This window comes from Bombus bifarius, unplaced genomic scaffold (assembly GCF_011952205.1).
Source record: "Bombus bifarius isolate JDL3187 unplaced genomic scaffold, Bbif_JDL3187 scf7180000007973, whole genome shotgun sequence".
NCBI lineage: Eukaryota > Metazoa > Arthropoda > Insecta > Hymenoptera > Apidae > Bombus > Bombus bifarius.
In genome coordinates, this window is record NW_022884359.1 from 2196170 (window position 1) to 2218873 (window position 22704).

General features: G+C 36.9%; 2 protein-coding genes across 2 annotated transcripts; both read right to left on the minus strand.

Annotated features, from left to right (window-relative positions):
• Positions 1 to 11: 11 nt before the first annotated feature.
• Positions 12 to 2879, minus strand: LOC117216722. The gene is made up of 4 exons (XM_033463676.1): positions 2431 to 2879; positions 2033 to 2129; positions 918 to 1124; positions 12 to 221 (listed from the first exon to the last, which is right to left on the minus strand). The coding sequence occupies exons 1-4, from the start codon at positions 2691 to 2693 to the stop codon at positions 81 to 83; spliced, it is 708 nt and encodes a 235-aa protein (XP_033319567.1). The 5' UTR covers positions 2694 to 2879; the 3' UTR covers positions 12 to 80.
• Positions 2880 to 5629: 2750 nt separating this feature from the next.
• On the minus strand, positions 5630 to 17003 carry LOC117216154. Its single transcript, XM_033462688.1, has one exon. The coding sequence runs from the start codon at positions 15812 to 15814 to the stop codon at positions 14129 to 14131; it is 1686 nt and encodes a 561-aa protein (XP_033318579.1). The 5' UTR covers positions 15815 to 17003; the 3' UTR covers positions 5630 to 14128.
• Between the last annotated feature and the right edge of the window lie 5701 nt (positions 17004 to 22704).

Sequence of the window (22704 nt, forward strand, 5' to 3'; positions counted from 1 at the left end):
TTATCAAAGTTTATAAGTGTCCTTTGATCTTCGAAAATTATCTCTAGCACTGCTATTTGTTCGGCAATTATACCATTCAATCATATTTTCACATTGGTTTCATAATTGGTTCTATTATCTCCTTCTGAAGGCGACAAATGGACGCTGAAACTATGTTTCAGTGATAATCGCTCTTCAATTATATCCTTCTGCAAAAGTGGAGCGAAATACAATTGGAATTCCTGGAAGAAAATGGCTGACCGTTAGTCCTTAATGCCATTTGATGTCGGACATATATTTCCTAATATAGCGAACACGACAATATTTATTGCATTCATTGGTGTTGTCGATTGTATTTATTGTACTAATATTGCAATCAATGCCTTGAACAAAAATATTGAGGACAATAGTTACGCCGATATGTAAATCCTAGCACGAAATTTACATTTTTTAGCGTTTCTCATTTCTTGCGTCTAGGATTCGCGGCAAAAGGATCTACAAATATTCTGTAACATATTCCAGAATTTTGTTAAGACATTTACATATCATTAAATAAGAAAAATAGTATAAATATGAACAATCTGAATTTTTTTTTGACATACCAGGTTGAAATTTGATGTTTCCTTATGATAAGCTATCAAGCGATTCATCATACTTTTTGATCATTCGATTATTATATTTGACATAAAGCTATAAAATTAGAAAAGATAAGTTTACAATCTGCAATTGACAATTTATCAATTGACTGACATTATTACTTAGTAAGTTGTTCTACAATAAGCCCTTTGTCGTTTCTTTCTTAAAACAAAACTAAAATCCCCATTATCAACTTTAATCTAATTAATTTAATTCGCGTCATGCATCGGTCGTTTCTTTCTCATTCCTATTCAAAACCGGATACATTATCCACTTACAAGTTCCCCGTTTATAATGCAGACCTCTTTTAAAAGTTTCCTTTGTGCTGTTCTCCGCTTGTTTCCTCTTGATCCAGTCGCGAGCATGCGTGATGCAATTACACAGTCTGCTTCGTACGAAAAGGAACGCGCGATTGTCAACGACTGAGAAACGCGTGGACAATTGGAGGTAATACTGGAATTTATCGTACCTCGTCTTTTAACCTTCGTGTTTCTTTCGGATTCGGTGACCTAGACGATTGAAAGTGTAATTTGCTTTGGAGGCCTCTTTTAATCTTTCATCTGCCACATTTGTAGAGGAAAATCTCTCGTGCGAACTGAAGTACCCGAATATAGTTTGGTCTTGCCTTTCTTTAGAAATTAAAAATCCTTCACTTGCCGAAATTCTTGCGTTCTTAGAAATAATTAGCATAACTGAGATTTTTAAAAGAATCGAATGGTCATTTGAATTTGTAAAAATAATTCGATCATAATCTAGATTCCAAAAAAGAAATAATTAAAATAGTAATTATTACACTTTCCATTTCGTAATAATTTGCATTTTCAATCTTAATCGTGATAATGTAGGGTTTTCGAGGTAATCATCACCATATCCTTATTAAATGAATATTATTATATTATTATAAACCTTTTGAAATATCTCTTTTTTATTTTCTATTTCAATACAATAATTTTCCTGAATTTTTTACCATTTTTGGAATTTCTCAGAAAATATTTACATTAGCATCGTTTCTTGCAAATATCGCTGTATCTCTAAAGTACCAATACTCTTGCTCGTCAAAAGATCGAAGATGCAGATAACAAAGTCGTTATACTACGAAAAAATTTTCACTGAAATATGGTAACGGTGCAGCGTTCGATTCGCAAATCGCCTCAATTACATAGTCCCGTTAGAAAAATAAATTTTATGAGTAATTAGATATCGATCGATAACTGATGCACGGAATTTCACGAATGACCGTGTCGTTTCGTTGCTGACCTTGTTTCTACCTAAAAGTGTATACGCTTGTGCGTGCACGTATATGTAACTGTAAAATTGTCGCGTTACCTTCTAACTGTATTGCAGGCTATTGATGTTCTCACGGCGAAATTACATGGAAACTTAACAAAGATCATTTTTCTCTCTACGCATTGCGTACATTGTCGAACGTAACTATTTCAAACACTTTCTGATGTCTCGTACAAATCGAATGTTTATCTCTTTTGCTTTTATCTTCTAGACATTTTGCTACAGATCTGTTATTTCAGTTGCTTCGTATCTGTCTTATAATTTAAAGTAGTGAATAAAAAATAATTTATGAGAGCTTTTCAATAAATACAGCAGTATACATGCACTTGTTCTATCATTGAATTGTTGTTGAATTTTCTTGACACTAAGATTTCTCTTTGATGATTCTTGCTAATCTTGCTCACTCTCTAATTGTGAAAGATTAAAAATTCTAGGAACAAAATATCGTAAAAAGAGAAAAATAATATTTTTTTAATTTTTCTTCAATTAAAATTAATTTTCTCCAATTATCGTAAAATTTATGAAAACTGCTCGATCAAACTTTTTTGGTAAAAACTAAAATCATGTATTTCGAATGGAACGAGTAATTTTCTCGATGGCACATTCCAATCGATGATTACCTTCAATGTGAAAATCACAGTTACGCATGTGAGATCTTTCGATTCTACATTTTCACCCCTTCTCTCGTGTTTTTTAAACGAGGACGCGTTTCTTATCTGGTAATCATGTCTTAGAAAATTATGCGTATTCGTCCTTCGATTGTAATTACGATTGTAGTTGAATACTTTCATTGCGGAAAATCCTTGGAAAAATAGTTTTGAAAAGAATCTGAAAGTTTTTCGAGAGAAGATATGCTAAGAATTCTCTGAAGTTGTAGATAGTACTTTATCGAAAATTGTATTTAAAAAATCTAAATCCTGAAAATAATTATTTCATAATCAATGTGGAAGTTTTCTAGAGGAAAATCCACGAAAAAGTCTCTGAACGTTCGTGAAATTCTTTAAAAGAATCTTCGATTACTTAGATAATGGTATGCCGAAAATTTAGTTATTTAGAAAATGTAATTATTATGAATAACATGTATGCACAAATTTTGGAGAAGTTTCTATTGGCGGTGGGGGTGGATCTTTATTCTTCCGAATCTTTCCCACGATTTGGTTACCGACAGTTTGCGTAAATCGCCATCATATTATAATTTATGAATTATTCGCAGTGCTCGGTAACTCTTGTTTGTAAATTTCAATCTGTAACGGGACTGCTTGTGTTACCATTGTTTTAGTAAGTACTGTTATACCGTTCACTCCCACGTTGATACGGTATAGTTGTTGGGAAAAATCAATTTATTTAAAATTGAAAAATCCTTTGAACAAGAAGGATTTTATAAAAAAACAAAGCAAAATGTATCCTCCTTGAGAATAATTTTCTTTTATAATTTTTCTTCGAACAAAATTAATTATCTTCAACTATCGTACAATCTATGTCTTAAATTTAAGAAAATAACTAATACATATAAAGTAATCTTTGTACCTTCAAATATCTCATAATTGCATGAAAATCCGTAGTCTATTAGTTACTAGATGATAAATCATGCAAGAGGGTCCAAGTTTTAAAGATAAAACTAAAAATAGCGATATCAATGATTTCAAAGAAGGAAAACGGATTAAAAGATGGGACACGGATTTTCTGAGTTACGTCAGGTGCAGATGCACAACGAAGGTCGATTCTCGCGCGTTCATAATCCAAGGTTGTCTTTTTATATTCTTTATATCTTGTCATCGTTCAAAGTAATCGTCTATCATCATCGAGGACTATTCTAGAAGCTCGTCCAAGTATCAGTGTAATTTCAATCGTAATTTAGATGGATGTTCCGAGACTTTCATAGCGCTGAGGAAAAAAAGTGGCATACGAACACGTAATATACGATAATTAGCTGTAGAAACGCGAATCGGTTGGATGCACTCGACCTGTCGTAAGGTTGGCACGTCTAAACAGCTGGTGTCATCACCTCGATCCCCGTAATCTATGTATCACGAGAATTTTAAGACTGATCAACCGTGATGCTGTTTTTGCAGATTAAACGTGACGATTGGCAGTGATCATGTGCAACGAGACACGTTTCTTCGTGATTAGGAGACTTGTTAGTTCCGTTTATTGGAGACGAGTTAATGGCAATCCTGTTTATTATGATCTTAAAAGTGGCGCAAATAAAAAATAAGAAATATCGGGAAAATCATTGTTACGCTTCGAGATTAATCTTCTGTAATTAATTATTAATCGAGAACTTTCAGACCTCCAAAACTTTCGTTTTGAAGTCAAACGTTTCGCAACTAATCTCTAATGATTAATTTCTAATTTACTACGACGAAGTATTAATCGCGAATATCTGAATCTTCGAATGGACGATTTAGAAGCTAACATTCTTGAAATCAATTTTCAATTATTAAAAAACTTAATCTACAGTCAGTCATGATGGAGATTTCCAAAGAAATCCCAGCGAAGCGAACAAGTCGATGAAAACAAGGAAACGAGCCAATAAAGGAGATCCAAGGAAATTTCATTAAAATTCTCGACACGTTGGATTGGAAATACAACACGTCTAACGTAGGTCTACCAATGAAGGATTCGCGATAGAAGAGTTCAACGAGACTCGTTTTCAAAACCGTCGAGGAGAAATAAAGAAGGAAAGAAGCGTTCCACTTAGGCTGCCAATCAAGGCGATTTGCATTCCAGGGACGTTTACCGCGATCGCGAAACTGGCGTATCGTCGGCTGTGGTTAACCCTGAAAATTGCACGCGAGAATGGAATGTGGTCGACGAATGTGTGAGTGTGAAGAGACCAGCGTATAGTCAATTACGAAAGTCTACACATGTGACTAATTATCGCTATCGACTGAAAATAGCACATAGCACATAGCACCACTCAAGTATTACGTTATTTATTGCTTATTTTATTAAGGCTGCTTTCTATGTTGACATCTATCGAATTCTGTGTATCTCACCAGGAAAACTAAAGCTGTACTATTTGTCATAAAGTTATTTATACTTACATAACGATACAATTGTTGTTAATAGACTTGCGGATGTTTATGCAATTTTATATTCTTATGAATATAGATAAAAAATGAAGATTAGATAGAAATTTGTTTTATCTACTCAAATGATAATAAGTACTTTACTTTGTATACTTCGTGTATTTTTTCATAGTATGTGCAAAGTTCAAATTTCCTCTAAATACACAAAAATCCGCAGTCTAGCGTTGTAAAGTATTAAATATCAATGAACCTCTTAGAAGTGACTTCAAATTGATCGTAATTCCATTTTTTATTAATTTTTTTAATTTCATCATATCGGCATACGATTCTAGTATCTAATCTTTAATTCTCAAGGAACAAATCACTTAAGTTTGCCTATTGTAAAAAGATGTCATATAAATAATAGTAAATTGTAAGGTGAATGGAAAAAAGCGATGTTTTGCAATATCATCGCTTTTCTGCACTCTTCGATTTATGGAATTGATCAATGTGGCTTCTGAATGGTTCGTAAGATGATCCACATCTAGAGTTGCATTTCTCTTCTTTTTCCATTAGCAATATTTCTGTTTTAGGTAATAGAAGCTTTCTTTTTTATAATACACTTCTTTTATACTATTTTTTATAATATATTCAGTGTTTCATTTGTTTTAAGAACAATTTTCCCAAATCGGAAATTAAAATTCTGCTGCCCGATGTTTAGTTGCATTGTTAGTTTATTATTAATTAATCTTGCATGGCAATCGACACGTAACAATATACATAATATGTTCACAAGTAATTCAAGAGGATAGGACGGATCTCCGCTTCTGGTACTTCATGTGCGCCATTTTTAGAAGAAACGTCTTCGCTCTCTTCTTCTTCTTCTTGAATCATACTCGTCCCATGCAGAATGCTTACTATCCGATTTACAAAATTTATCACGACACTTTTGCGCACCCTATAGAAACCAAATATGGAACAAAAAATAAAAAATCCGGAACACAAGAAAATTGAATCGAATTAAATCAGATATGCCGGTCGATCTTCCAAAATGACGAAGATAAAATTATTTCATCTTATGATTTCCAACGACATTCTTTCGGAGCGATAGTTATTTTCTTAAAAAAAGTGGCTAACACCGATAAACTTTAATTAATAACAGCGAAACTTTAATTTTTATACCTCATATCAATTTAGATCTCAATAGAAACAAAAATTACATTATCTTAAGAATAAAGGAATACCTGAGTTAATGTTCTTTTTAATTTTAAACTACACAAATATTCCAAAAAAAAATACAAGATAAATAGTTGAAAGGGAAACTCGACTTTTATTGAATATTTCGTGCACAAGAAAATAGCACTCTGCATGTTCGAATCGGTGATCTTTAAAAGGCTTACGTAAGAGGATGGATGTAGACATAAGCGTGTCACGAGAGAAGTTTGCATTATGCAGGGCAACACGAAGCTACCAGAAAACAGATGCGAGAAGACTCCATCGCGTTCGCCGTGTGATAAATACATTTTCATTACGGTACACGTCCGCGAAACAAGCACAGACCACGATAAATAAATAATCGTTTGCGCTTCGTCATGATCTCGCGCAACTGAGTCACACAGAAACCAAACTTATCAACTCCATCCACATCTATTTTGTATTTTTTCAAAAATTAAACGACGTAAAATGATAATATTCTAGTAAACAACGATTAACAATAATTTGCTTACTATTATTATTATTATTATTATTATTATTGAAGTAAAATAAAAAGATTCTAAAAAATGAGACTTCGATAAATTTGACTTCTGAATGGCCCAATCTCCGCTTTTCGTTTAACTCTCCGTTTGAGCAGCCCATTTCTCCCTTGATCTGTTAATTTCTTTTCACCTCTTTCTCTTTTGCTTTACTCTTTAATGGTTAGTGTTGATTTTATTCGTCAAACGAAGAGTTAATAACAATAATTCCGGCGAGAAAATCCTAAGAAACTGTAACTACCATCGACCGTGAACGATTCGTTTCACCCTTCAACAGAAATGTACAATTATTCGCAGAGTAAAACACGATATCTTTTTGTTATCTGCAATGCAATTATTATCGAAGGTTGAATTTCATCGAGGAAGGAATATAAGAAAACTTTGCTCTGCAAATATTTGCCACGATTTATACGATTCTGTTCGATCGAAGGGTTTGTTTCGAGTACAATAATTATCGTCGAGTTGAAAACACTCCACTGGTTGAAACTTCCTATACAATCATCTGGCACATACGATTAAATAAATAAGTTCCAGTTGCACACCTCCTGCTCGACTTGCAACTCTCGAAGATCGATTCTTTCTTCTTCTTTTATGACACCGGGCTGATCTCTGTTACGGAACTGTTAACCTTGTCCTCGATCGCGATTAAGAACGTCGAAGGCAGCCGTGTATCGCCCTTTCGAGATTTCGTTCGATCCTTTCGCTGTGAAGCTAAATTTACGAATAACAAATTCGATAATCTCGACGAAAAGCGGACAAAGTATTTTTAGTATCCCTTTCAATACTTTCATTTTATTTTCGAGTAGATTTTACTTTAGAATAAAATAAATGTATTAAAGTTAACAGGAATGAAAAATATAACTTTCATTTTATGTAATATTGGTTTTTACTATATCGTAAAGTATTTTCAATGGTTGCGCGTTGTATTAGCATCGATATAAATCTTCATACTACTTATTATTAGTCGGCGGATATTTATGCAAATCTAAAATTTTTCTGATCGCAACTGGGAGAATGGAACCTAAGCGGAAATTTTCTTTTCCTGTTAAAATATCATAATGAGTGCTATACTTCGGATATTCTCTGTATTACTGCACATATTGTGTGTATTCCGTGTAATTTTGCATTTTCAAATATACCACAATCGCGTAAAAATCCGCAGTCTACGTATTATTTCATTTTATCTTACGCATCAAGACGCAAAATAAAAAGTAAGATTACTAGATCGCGGATTTTTATGCAAATTCATATTTTCGAGAATATAAATATGTTATGAATATATATGTGAATATATATTTAAAAAAGTAGAACTTTGGTAGAAAATTGTCTTACCTACCAAGTATCGTAGAAAGCGCTATCTACTTCGGATATTTTATATTATGTGTATTCTCTACCATTTTGCATTTTCAAATTTCCTACAAATGCATAAAAATCCGCTGTCCAGAGATTACTTATGGTACCACCTGGTAATTAACACGTTGACTGCCACGCGAATTTTACATACACTTTTATTTACTATTTTGCACTGGGATTCGCAATACATTGAAATATACTGCATCGTGTAGTATTCGATTTTTACAAAATATTATATCACATTTGCGCACCTTTTTCTAACAATGTTACCTAAGTCATTCATATTGTTAATAATTTTTTTAGTACATGAAATTTATATTCTTTTAAACATACTAAAAAGATATAGTAACGTAGGTGTTGATCGTGGTAGACAACGTGTTAAAAAGGCTACTAAAACTAATTTTTGTCAACCTCGAGGAACAAACGAGCGAAACTTCCGTTCCAGCCTGATAACCTTAATGACTAGGCGAATTCACGAAAACTCGCGTGTCATCCCCATTAAGTTTGAAGGAACAGGACACTTCTTTCTGTTAAATTCAGCACAGCGAAGGAATTAAACGTGACATTCTGAAAGGAGCAAAAACAGTCGCGATACAATTTTGCAAAGTCGGACAATTTATGGCGTTTGGCACTGATTCCCATGCTGGCTAACGCTTCGCTAACGCTTTGCTAAAGCTGTCGTTGTTTATCGAATTTTTACAGAATAAAAACTTGCGTGCACAGTTAACAATTCGCTGTCGAAGGGAAGAATTTGTGATTTTAGCGTGGAAAATTGGATAACCAATTTGACAAATCTTCTTTTTATTACTATAACGAATGGAACAATTGGAAGATCCTTGACATAAAATGCAACTGAAATTGAAATTTCTTCTGTGTATTTTTCCAGTTGTTTCTAACTTTTAGTGGCCAATTTAGCAAATCATTTTTAGTACTATAACGAACAGAACAGTTGGAAGATCGTTTGCATAAAATCGAATTAACGTTGAAATTTCTTCAACAGAAATTTTCGAAACACTTTGATTGCTATGACGAGACTGTATTTAGATTCGTTTGAGATAGTGACGCCATCAGAATTGAAGAACGGTCCACTCGAGAACAATCAATTTGCGAACAGTGAAAGGAATTTTCGTCGTGTCGCAAGATAGAGACTTCAGTTTGTTGCCTGATAAGTGTCAGTGGGTCGTCAGTGTTTCATAAACTCCTTCGACCACCGAATGTGGTTACGAAAAGCGATTACGTGGTCTGTCCACGTACTCGTTTCCGTTTGTTAAACCCATAACTACATCGTGGAGGCAAGAATAGACGAAATAGTTGATCGTGAATATATCTTTTGGAAAAATCAACTCTGAACGTGGTTCTTATGAAAAACTTGTGAATTTTTCTGATTTTTAGCGATTTCTTCGTTTGTATGGACAATTCTTGTGAATTTTATATTTTATTATGAAAAAGATTCTTTACTCAGTCTCATATATTTATTAACATCATTTTGCAAACTCCAGCAATTTTTGCAAATTACTTCGTTTCGATGCACAATTTCTCTAATTCTTGAAAATTTTGCTATATTTTATGTATCTTACTCCACGAAGGATTGTTTTGAATTCTCCTTTCAATTCTTCCATCGAAAATGTATCTACGACCTTGCTAAACGAAATCATGCAACGCACGTGGGATTTTCCTATCTATGAATAATATATTCAGCGGCATAATTCGGTCCATTGCACTCGCGATACCTTGAAATTACCACGCAATTCATTCTTTTTTTCTCCAGTCTTTTTCTTTTTTTCTCTCCCTCTTATTGCAATCGTCGCGAGTTACGTGTCGCGAGAACGGAGAAACTCGTTGCGAAACCGAAGCGACACTTTTCACCGAGTCGATCAATGCGATCGATGAAGCGCGAGCAGTAAAAAGCAACGCTTCCAGGCAATGCTGCGCGATACCCATTCATTTGCATACGTTCGTCTGCCGATCATTAACCACGTTTATGCCTTTAATCTTTTTAGGTCCTTTTTCACGTCCTGTCAGAAGATCGCTGCGCAATCTCGACTAGCAAGAAAGGAACGTCGAGAATCGTAGACGTTGTAATCTTTCCGATTTTGTTTTCCTTCCAGCCACAGACAGGCGATTGACGTCTTTTAATAATAAAACAAGGAGTTAAAAGAAGATTTGCTCCTCCCGAGAGATTATGAAACGTTTATAAACTGAAGAAACTACAATAGTGCTCGAGTCTTGATTTAATAAGATCGATGGAAGTAAGTTTTTCAAGAAAATGCACATTTACTGATGAAATTATTCATGTTATTTGCTGATATAATTAAATATAACTCACTGACATTATTTTACTTAACGAAAAGTCCCTCTCAGTCTCATGATCATGGATTTTATTCTTTTATTCTTAAGCTAAAGCTTCAAATGCATTGGTTTTTTAAATATTTAAATAATGTTCATAAGTACATATTCGATGGCTTAATAAATCTATAAAAATAACTTTAAAATATTCTCAAAGTCAAACAAGACAGATGACTCGATGAGTAAAGGTATTTTTCATTTTCATCGAGGTAAAGTACATATTTCTTCAAAGTGCACAGACGAGAAAGCCAGAGAGGAAAACCACGTTGAATAACGAAATATGTCGCGGCAAGCGTAGCAGACTCGCGTCGGCCACGAATCGATAATAATTGAGCCTAATTGTATATGCATACGCGACGATAGGAATGTGTATTCATCCGAGCATACGAGGTATCTGTAACCAGTTTCGAAACAGGCATGCTCGATGCTTGAGCAAACACGCGTCTCTGAATTGAATAGTAAAATTTCAGGTAATTAATTCAGACCCTTTTTCCCTTTCATCGATGCTGTTAATTAAGTTTCTAATCCCTCCACGTAATTTTTTCGACGGACGAAGAATTTATCTCAATTAAAAAATAATCTTTCAATATTTTCCACTTATTAATCCAAGTATGTTGATCATTTTGTTAAAACAACCATTACTAAACATTTTTATTTCATTATTTATGGATGTATTGTTCGCTGTATTCATTTATTTCCGAAAATATTGTACTTCTATCATCCTTTTAAAACAATACCTATCTTCCTTTTAAATTAACAATAATATAGCCTCCAAATAAAGTAGGAAATGATGATATTTCTCAAATAATTTGATATTTATTATCGCCAAATTGTTGATAATTATTATATTGAAAAATGAGAATCCAACCTATTCGGCTCGCTCTTCTAATTTTTAATATTTCTCTCAAAGTACGAAAATTTCATCGATTTAATCTCGAAATAGAAGGAGGAAATGATATCATTTTTCAAATTATCGCCAAGGACAAAAATCGGATCAATCTGTGTAAATTTTCTAATGTCAAATATTTTCAACAAAAAGGCGCAGAGATCAAAATGATCTCTCAATTTTTTATTAGAACGTGGAGAATCAGAGGTCTCGCGAAATTTTCCTCGCCATTAAACCGCGTTCTAATTACGATCGTTAGGTTAATTGTCTGGAACGTGTTTGCCAGCTTCGTAAGCTGGTGATACTGTTGCACAGTGTTCGAGATTGCATGTGGGATTTCCCAGATTTCGTTCTCATAAGCGCGAAATCGCGTCGAACTATTAGACTTAAGCAATCTCGATGTCTCCGTGGTTATTAAACAGTCGTTCATTATCGTTGTGTTTTCTCATGGAAAAACGAGGCCGTACGTCAAAGGAATGCGATGCAAATCCCCCTCATGTTAATGTTGGCGCCCCTACAATCTCCTCTCATTTTTCTCATCGTGTTGCGGGTCAAATAAAAAGATAAAGAAGCGAACACCATGCAAACGATCGTAATTATCATGTGTTGCGTGGGATATTTCATAGATCTGAGTAATTAGCGGTCGTAACAGGATTTGAGGCTAATACTGCAAGGCCGGTTCGCAATTGATCGCGTTTACGAAACCTGATTTGTCGTGAAAGCGATAACGTTGATCGTTCATTCTTCGTGTTTGCGTTAACTTTCTGATAGATTCGTGTAAATTATTGATGAAGGATTTTGGCGTAGAAAATGTTGAATGAGAATCTTTCGGAAGTCAAAATCTGCTTCTATCCTGTCTTTTGTAAATTAGTTAATTCTATTATATTTGAGCATTCTTGCACAGCAATTTAATAACTAATAATATTATAATCAATATTATAACGAATACTACACTTTGAATATTTCTTTATCTTATACGCATTTTATATGCATTCTACGCTTTAGAAAGTCTCCCTAAAAAATCCAATCACAATTTTTAAAATTTCATTTCTCGTCAAACTTGACGATTGACGTTGATTATTATATAGAAAAGTTAATACCGATAACTTATAACTTGTAAAATTTTACTAATGATATTAGTTTACAACATGGTTTCTAAGCGTCTTAATTATTTCGCTCTTTTCCCGAAGCATTATACGAAAGAAAGGCGGTGAAATGCAAAGTTCTCTGTTTCTTAAGGCTCTCGAAACCCTCGCCGTATAACTTTTTCTCATGCAATTAAGATTAACGTTCACGTTCTCACGAGCAAGTCGGCTGTAACTCGTGCGTCGGAGATTCGAACCGTCGCGTAATCTTTTCTAGGGGAAAACACTGATACGATTCCTCGATTATAACAAAATATAGCGAGGTAATCATCATTAATACAACAAAGAAATTTCAATCGAATACATAGAGAAATTATAAAAAGAAAAATGACCATTTCATTAAACAAAAACGATCTTCCAATTGTTTCATACAAAATTTCATATTGTAACCGAGTATAAGAAATTCTAAGGTTTAAAAGATAAAGAGAGAGAAAATTCTTATAAAGGTTCTTAATAAACCCTCTAATTACTTTAAACAAAATTTTATATTATGATTAATTTGTAGAAATTTCAAAAATTCGTGCTCAATAAATTCATTAACGAATTGTCAAATAAAGAACGATTGCAATATTGGAAAAAGACAACTTTTTGACTGTTGAAAAATTTTAACGATTCCTGAGTAATTTTCTGCTAGTGAAGGAGGATCCTAAACAGAGTTGTAATTCTGCCAACTGGAAGGAAACATTGCAAAGTTGCGTGTCTGTGTCTAACGAGTTCCAGCCATTAGAACGATCTTCGTTGGACGACAATAATTCGAGCTCGTCCAATTAGCCTGTTCATTTCGCGACAGGAAGGTCGCGCAAAAATATTACGTCGTCGTCAATCTTTTCCGCCAACCGCGATAAAAATTCTCGGACCTTTTGTCAAACGAAAAACGACAACAGAAATAATCAGTGTTAAAGAACGAAAAATTTCAAATTATATAGAGAATCGAGACATACATAAAAATTATAAAATTCCAAATTAAAAAGTAGAAATAGCAAAAGTTGACAACTTACGAAGAAAACAAGTAAGATATAAATAAAACCGAAGAGATTCTAAATAAAAGAATAAAAATGTTAAAACCCCATCTGAAAATTCACAAAAATACTTTAAAACTCAATTTATTCGAATTGAATTTCTGCTCGAGTTTTTTCAATGCATCCCACGATCAAAGTCCTGAATTCGACAAAGGTGATCGACTCTCGAGATAAGACGATCGAGGTCACAGGTAGAAATCAGCGAGACGAAGATGAGGCCGGGTGTTCTTCAGCTTTTTGCCTATCCGTAATTTTCCTACTCGGGCAAGGTTCTTCTAAGAAACGAAAGCCAACTGAACCAGTCGGCCACTCGACCACCCATCGCGATTTTCCACGCTAACACCACGAACCAATCTTTTCCCCCATAAACTAGTGCCTCGATTAACAGTCCATAGACTCCAGAAAACGAGTCCAAATTTCCTATGAAAATCACTTTCCATCCAAAACAATGGACAACACCATACGTTCTTATTCAACAAACAGAAAGATAATCGGTCCAAGTGGTCTGTTCACACTGTTATCTGGTCTCTGACTAAACGGTCCAGTCTCAAACAAGCTTTTTCACATTATCATGAAGCAACAAAGCGTCTTCAACAACCAAAATCCAAATAGAACAACATCTGTCTTCATATTGGACCGACTGTATAACTTCCAGACTTGACTCATCGATTATTTCTCATGATTACAATAAGAATCGACATCCGGAAAATTCCTAACGAGGTCGTGGCCTAGGTAGAGGCTGAAGTTGTTGTTGATGGTGCGAGTAACCGCTCCTCGAGTTAGCTGGCATCGGCTGTACCCTCTCAGGACTGTCATCCAGGTTCAAACCAGCCACCAACTGAGCAATCTCCCTGTCCTTCTTCTCTTCTTTGGGCAGCGCGTTTCCATTTTGCCCGCTGAAGCCCAGAGAGGCCAAACTTCCGTGACTTCTGCTACGATGCTCCGCGCGAATGCTGTATGAGAACGCTCTTTCGTTCAAGTGGCCCTTTCTTCTATAGATTCCAGTTCCAAAACGCGACTCGTTCTCTGGGCTATCAGCTGCTCTGCTCATCTCTGCGGTGGTAAGATCCGCGTGAGAGGCAGCCAGTCTTCTGGAAGCTCCTAGGGTCGAAGAATCCGCCTCAAGATGCTGTCTTCTGCCCCTATTTCCAGCTGTCCCGTAAGTTCCAGCTGGATAAATGGCTGCAGCGGGTGGAGGAGGCACCACAGGTAATGGAGCGTACACCGGAACGATTGGAGCGGCTGCTGGAATCGGTCTGAGCCCTTTAGGATGATGGTGAGCCTTCCTAGGTAAAGTTGCGGCTGGTACCAATAAAACTGGCGCTGGTCTGGCCAAAGTTCCTGCGACTGATCGACTGCTAGGTGGCAGAGGATGAGGATGATAGTGCTGTTGCCTCACTGGATGACCCAGAGTATGGTGTCCATGGCCGTTAGTGTATATTCCTTGATGCAACTGAGGATGAAGGTGAGCTTGTTGCAAGGGATCTTCGTGAGAGGATCGGTTTTTGAGCTTCTTGAGCTTCTTGTTCGCTTTTCTGCGGACTGAGGACGATGAAGATTCTTCGAGGAGCAAAGGTTGAGAAGGTGGAGGGGGCGGAGGCGGTGGAGGAGGTGGAGCGACCAGCTGACGAGGTCTAGATCCCTTGGTGCTTCTCAGAGTCCCCTGTTCCTGATATAAACCGTCCACCTCTTCTCGACCTCTGGCCCAGACCTTATGATTCTCATCTCCATTGTACAAGCTAAGGTCGTCTGTTGAGGTAGCGTCTAAACGAGTCGCTTGTGGACTATCTAGGGTAGTACTGGATCCTCCTAGAGTGTGGTAGAGACTGTTATTCGAAGGATGTCCACTGGTGACTCCGTTGGTCGTCGTGGCAGAGGGATCAAGGCCCTTGGCGTAGCTACTGTCCGCGTACGCGTGAAAGCAACACCTGACCAGGGCGTTGGCCGCCATGTCGCGCTTGCATATAAATGCGTGACATTCGAGAACCTTGATACCCGTGGTTCGTCGCAGAACCGCGGCGAAAAGCGGCGGATGGTTGGCACTGGGCGTTCTAGCGAAGGGAGAGTCCAAGGGAAGGAACCTCGTGTTCGAGGCGTCGCCGCTTCCGCCTTTGACATGCCTCACAGCAGCGCAGTAGTGCAGCGCCTCGATGGGAAAGAACCTGGTGACCTTCTTGCGGTGCTCGTCCACATTCTCCAGCAGCAGGCCGTTGCTCCAGACGCTCAGCCAGGAGTCCAGTCCACGTGCTCCCAAGGCACCCTGTTCTGGGTATAGTTCTCTCAAAGGTTCTTGCACCCCTAGCAAACCTTCCTTACTCGCATGGGGCACCGAGCTGCCTAAGTAAAGGACTCTGCAGCGACAGTACGGCGTCGCCGTATCCTGATTGGCACCCCTCATTTTTGTATTCGTTAGGTCAGACCGTCGGATCCAATACTAGTGATCACTGATCAGTAGACCGAAGATTCTTGCGATGTTTCTTCTACGTCGTTTTGACTTATTATCCTCTTCTATCAAGATGAATACTCTCGGAAGAGGAGCAGAAACATACTACGCGTAAAGAAGCCAGCAACCATTCAGAACCATCGAATCATCGGACACCGTGTAACCATCGATTCGACTGAATAAAATTCAAGGAACACACGCGACCGTAAGGTACACACGGAACAACGTTACAGAGGACTCCACCCGGTAACACACTCCACTCGCGATTACGCAGTCACTTTCCAAAGACGTAGCCCGGTTGCAAAATACGCGTGCGTGGACGAGAGAGCCGCTCTCGGCTATTTCGCAGCAGCTGTAGCCGCCGCTCGCGAGAGATCGCGTCAGGCCATTATGGCCGCCTTCTGACGACTTCCCCACCAACTAGCTACCTGGCCGTGTCTCCTCTTCTACCTGGCCTTCTCCTCCTCTGTGTCAGTCCGTTTTTCTTTCTACCAACGCGTCCCGGCCCGACTCTTACCAACCTTTTTCAACCCCCCACCAATTCTTTTTCTCCCACCTTTCTCTACCAGCCGCTCAAGCCAGGTCCTCCTGTGGTATGCGGTGTACACCAGTGGCGTCTACGTCCTCCTGGTTGCCCCTTACCTCCACGTGTACCGATCCACCGACAAGTACACACTCTTTTTACCAAGGGAACGCTCACCGACGATCGAACGGGCACGCTGAGTGTGTCGCCGCCGTTGGAATCCAGAGGCGCGGTCGACAGGCCTCGTCAGCCACGCAGGCCGTCGTCTCTGACGTTCCTCTATGTCTCATCGGCACTCACAACTTGGATAAATATCCAGATATACGTCTACCTATGCCCTGATTTCGTTTATCCGATATTATTAGTCGAACTTTCAATGATTACTTCCGATGTTCTACACTATTACTGTACTGTGTTTCGTATAGATGGCGCTGAGGTCGCATTCACTTGACGACTGGTCCCACTTCGACGAATTTATTTCTTGTTTATGGCCCCTGGAGGATCGTGTTGGGTACGCAGAAGTGGAATACGAGATTGGTGTTCCACAGCGAGGTTTCTGATGGTAGAACGCGCACGGAGAGAAGGTAGGAATTGAACAGCGAGGCTGTTGACGCTTGTACGCTCCCCGTCAGACTGAGGACTGACGGAAGGCGTGAGACTTCGACCGACTGGGCCCCACTATTCCACCAGGCCCCTTCTCTCTTTCTTTCTTCTTCTCCCTCTTTCTTCCTTCTTCTTCTGATTCTCTTTCTGCCGCTTTTCTGCTTCGGGAAAGGCACTCCCTGACAAAGGCCGTATCTGCCTCGGGAACCCTTCGTCCGATGGGGTGTCTGGAACTGTGCCGAGGAAAATGGACATTCTTCCGAGCCGATTTTGCCGAGGAACGCCGATAGCCTTCTCTTTCTATCATCGTACTTCTTTTTCACGGAATCGAGTGATGCAACCAACAGTGTTTTGTTCCGAGCTGTTCTCGGTTGAATGGATTCCTGATGACGATGGAGGAAGCTGGAGAAATTTGTAATGGGAATGGAGAAGTGATTAGGATTAGGATTAGGATTAGGATTAGCGAGGAACGAAGCATGAAAATTACGTTTAAGTACTTTTGGAATATTCTGCTAAAATAGAGAACTTGATAGGAACCATTTATTTTGGCCACTTTGGTGATTCTAAGATTCAAAATTATTCCAGTTAGTTTCAAGAAAATGAAAACAAGAGGAAGAAGAGACGGTTCGATGGAATCTGATATATCACTTTCGATACTCACAGCATTTCTGAGAATTAATTATGAGTTTTGAATTGCGAAGTCGTAAATTTTATAGTCAGAAGAGTTTATGGCTACGGAAGAGAAGAAACGAATGGGTACCACCTTTTTCTTTTTTCGATGCCATTCAAGTAATTTGCTGGAAATAACACCAAAGAAACTAAAATGAATGGTATAAGAAAAGTTACATAATGCAGGAGAAGATAAAACCATGTACAATGTGCATTACTAAATGCAGGTATTAAGACACCAATCTTCTGCAGAATCTAACAAGTTTTAATTTATTTAATTTTTGTATTCTATATATATGCTATACTAATGAAACGAGTTTTTTTTTTAAGACACAAGCACACAACTAAATTAATGAAAAGCATTCAACGTGTATCAAATATCACATTTTGTGATACAACAGGTGCGTTCATATTTATACATTTTTCCAACAAATCAGGCAAAATTCGGTAAAAGGCATTTTTATAAATCTGACATATATCTGAGAACTTAAGAATTAGAATTTTCTTCACATTGATAGTTCTATTAATATTAATAAGGAATGATTAAATCTTGCAGTTTAGAACGTGGAAGAAAGTACGCGTTTTGTGCTGCAAAGGCAGCTTTCATGAAAATTAACAGAGTCTGTGTGTCGACACAGAATTTTCGACACCCTGATTTACGGACGAAATCGCAGGGAAAGGGTTAACACGGATTACTCGTGAAAACGATACACGTTACGATCGAATTCATGAATACCCCGTTCATAAATATTTAGCGAAGCAGTTTCGCGTCGCAGCGATATATCTCGTGGCAAGATTTAAGCATCGACGTCTGAACTTTGAAATTCAGCTCTCCTTTAAACTACGGTACAATATATTTCTAGTGACAAACGTCCTTTTCATGATTAAATCACAGATACGGTTTTCAACGAAAAATTTTTCCAAATTTTCTCAAAATACTATGTCAATTTTTCCAGAAGAGAAACAAAAGAGAAGAGAAACAAAGAGAACAAAGGAGCAAAATTACAATTATCCATCGAATGTCTCTTCAAATTCCCAAACACAGATGTTCTTTCTTTGTTAAAAAAAAAATCGAGTGTTCGATGAAAGTGCGCTGTGAATTTTGTTAGGCCAACCACAAATTCAAGTGCTAAAGAAAAGTAAACGTAGTAAATCAGAAATTCCTCGGAATAAAGAGTGGATTAGATAACGAAAGGAATTGCAACGCCAGTTTACCATTAAATGGCAATGATTCGATTTTCACAGACGCGTTCCCTTTTCAAAGCATTAACGGCGAATGCTTCGATTCGTGCAGTTGCGCAATAAATATTCGCGATTTCGCCTTCGTGGCCACGCGACGAGCCGCGAAGCGAAGCGGACATCCAGACGACTCGACCTGGAGACCTGGAATCGGCCTCTGTCAAAAGAGAATTGTAAGCGTTCACCTCGTTCACTGTGATCGTGCAGTCTCTGACCTATAAAGGACAGGTCGGCATATGTGATCTTACATACAGGTGTCAAAATGTTCGATACTTGCCACTTAATTAGTTTTCTCTCATCTGTCATTTTATCTGCAACGTATTTGTATTTCATTCGAGAGGAAGACCATTAGCCATCGTAGACAGTGCGACCATTGATTCATACAAATATTCAAACACTTCTAGAAACTTTTTATGTACATATTATAGGAAACATTTTGAAATCTTATTAGCACTGTAATAAGACTATCATGATCATATGGATAAAACTTGAAAAGGATTAGAAAATTTATATTAGAAGCTGGAAGCAGAGAAAATCAAAGTATTCGAACAATCAATTATTCTCTATATTAATAAGCCACGATACTTACTTATTTACTATTATATATAATGCATTAATTGCACGTTTAATACTACTATTCCTAGTGTATATTAATTTCTTACTCGGTGTATGTTTGCAATAAATCTCTTGTAACTTCCTCAAACCCGTAGTAGAAATTGCAACGATTCTGTCATTCCGTGATATACAAATTTTTTATGCTCTTTATGAGATCTAGTGATTCTTACCTCTTGGAGATAACATTTTTAATTACGTAAAACGGACGGCTGTCAGATATCAAACAACATATGTTTCAAACTATCCCCTATTAGTTCCAAAGAAGAAACAGCATGTAAATGTTGGTGAGTGATTATACATATACTAGGAATTAATTATCATTTTGCATACATGTATATAATCTTCAGATATTCTCCGCTTATCACAGTCGAATAACTTCTATCTCGCACGAATTCTTTAATTAATTTAATCGCTATAAATCGCATTAGGTACACGTTGCATTATCAACTTTTTCCCTCCATCTAGAATTAACATCTACACTTCGTAATCTGAAAATTTCACACTCCAATAACCCACGATAAGAAACATTAATTACACGCGCTAATGAGAAAGATTTATAGACGTTGCTTTTATTTCTAATAAATTCTAAATCGAATCAAAGTTTAACAATTTCTTAGTTACCTTCTCTTTCCATCTATCTGTTCATTTTACAGGATGCCCCGTGATTGAAAACCACAGGTGGGAAACATGTTAAGTCACATTTCCTGTATTTTATATGATTATTCATTTTCAAGTGGTTTCACAAGACAAAATCTCGCGAGTTGGCCACTGTCAGGGTCTTCGGTCACGCGACCCTGATTCCACGTTTTCTGGCTTCACGTGACACGCTCGCGTTCTACGATTCCTCGCCGCTTCCTGTACTCGCGACTAATTACATGGAAAACGTCGTCCGCTCTTAATCCAAAGGGAAGACGTAGAAATTGTGGGGGAACGGCTCTTCCACGCCGGAAATTCCAACCGGAATTACTCATAGTCTGCGTATGACGCTGCAAACAGGATTCTTAATAGCTTCGTATTTTTTTTTCACTCGATCGTTTAATTCCACGGTAGTAAAAGAAATATTTTTCACTTTTATTAGTGGAAATTATGATGGAATAAAATGACTGAAGAGTTCTTTCACAAGCATATTTCAACCTTTGGAAAATAAATCGTAAATGTTAATTAAAATTAAAATTAAGGATAGATTATAAAAAGACGGTGTAATGTTACTGAATAAACTGTTCTGTAAAGAAGCGCGTGTTGGACGTTAATTATTTGTACACCTGGTCAAAGGTGTAGCAAAGGAAATATTTTTCATTATTATTTGAAATTATAATAGACGAAAAGTCACCAGATTTTGCTCTTGTCGAAATATAAATGATAAAAAAGGCAATGCAAAATTTATCATTGGAAATATCGTTTTATAGTAATCATTCAGGTATACATATACTTATTACCGAATAAATTGTTGTATAAAACAGCGCTTTAATTATATTTTGCACGATTGTCAGGTAGACGAATTTGCAATAGAGACGACTTTCGCGTCTATTTCTAAATAAATCTAGTAGTTTGTTTAAACCATTGTAACAAAACTTTCTGACAGGAAGAACGTTCAAAAATATATTAGAATAATAACTAGAATACAAAATTTAACATTTTGAGCGAATTGTCGAATCGATCAAAGACGATCAGAAATGATAATGAACATTATACGCTGTATTAGTAGATTTAGACAACTTGGAATCAAGCATCGAAGCATTGAAGAAACTTCAAAATAGTTTCGACAGAATCCACTAACTTCTATAATTAGAAAATAAAATTCCGCGGAGATATCACGAATACCAGGCGTATCTTCCGATCTTTACAGTCTCGTTCGAAGTGGATAAAAAAGGCAGAATGCCGAAAACACGCGAGCACACTGGACCAGTCGAGAATGGAACATTAGTATGCAAATGGGTCCAGGGCCGACTCGTTCGCGTATTTATTTCAGAAGATGGAACCACGCGAGATCCTTCGAAGGACGATCGTTGGAATCGACGTAAATCGTTCGACTCGCTGTATCCTCGTTTTATGATTTTCCTTGCGATCTTATCTAAACTCGAACCGTGTCTTTTTCTGTGCCGTGTTTGCTTTTTATCGACGCCGAGAGAACTGTTCAATGGTGCTAGTAATTTTATTTTCTTCGCAGAAAATGAGAAGAACGTTAAGAAAGACGAGCTTTCTAATCGTTGTCGGAAACTTTGCTAAATAATAAATTTAATATCTATATAAATCGATTACGTTATTACTTGGTAAAGAGATTAGACTTTCTTAGAAATTTTACGACGATTCTATATTTATAGGAGAGATAGCTTAGCTCAGTTCATGGGTGAGAATATCGTTGGTATGTGAAAAATATTCCTGTTGAGCGATTTTATTTCAGAACAGAGTGGGTTGCACCCTGACGTTTCGAAGGTTCCTGAAATCGTCGATCGAGTGGGTCAGTGGGTCGTTGTCACGTTAATTACGAGGAATCCAGAGGCTGCGTACACCTCGAGCAATCACCTCCTTGTACAGGAATTCTCTTCGCTTCTCCTCCTTTACTTTTCGTTCTCGCCATTTCCGACAATGGCAACATGGAAATGAAACGTTTCGTTGTACATTCCTTTCATATAAATCATATTTTGTTCAAGTCACTCATATTCTCGATGAAAAATATCTTTTATACCGAAATTTACACAATGGGTTACGTTAGCCTAATTTTTCCTAGCGAGATTTGGTATTTTGACGAGTTTCAATTTGAAACTTTTCCAATTATTGAAAATATGTAAATGGTTTCAGCAATTATTATTTTACGACTATTATTCAGACCTATGCCTTTTCCGTACATTATTTTAATTGAAACCGTTTACGTACAGTATAGTTAATTATACACTAGAGTCGACAGCTTAATTAAAATATTAAAATTTTCTATTTAGGGAAATTCCAAGCCATCGTCGAATAAAAATAACATAAAAGTAATAATAATGATCTATTTAAATTTCATATACCGTTATTTGTTAAATCGTGAATAAACTTTCCCTAAAAGGAAGAATAAATAATCTAACACTCGTATGAAGAGGATAAATTGCGATCGTTATAGCGTAACTGCTTTCGTTATAACGTTATAACATCCTGAATTTATTGATAAAAATTGCCCATTCTAGGATACTCCATTGTGCGATATTTATTAGCAAAT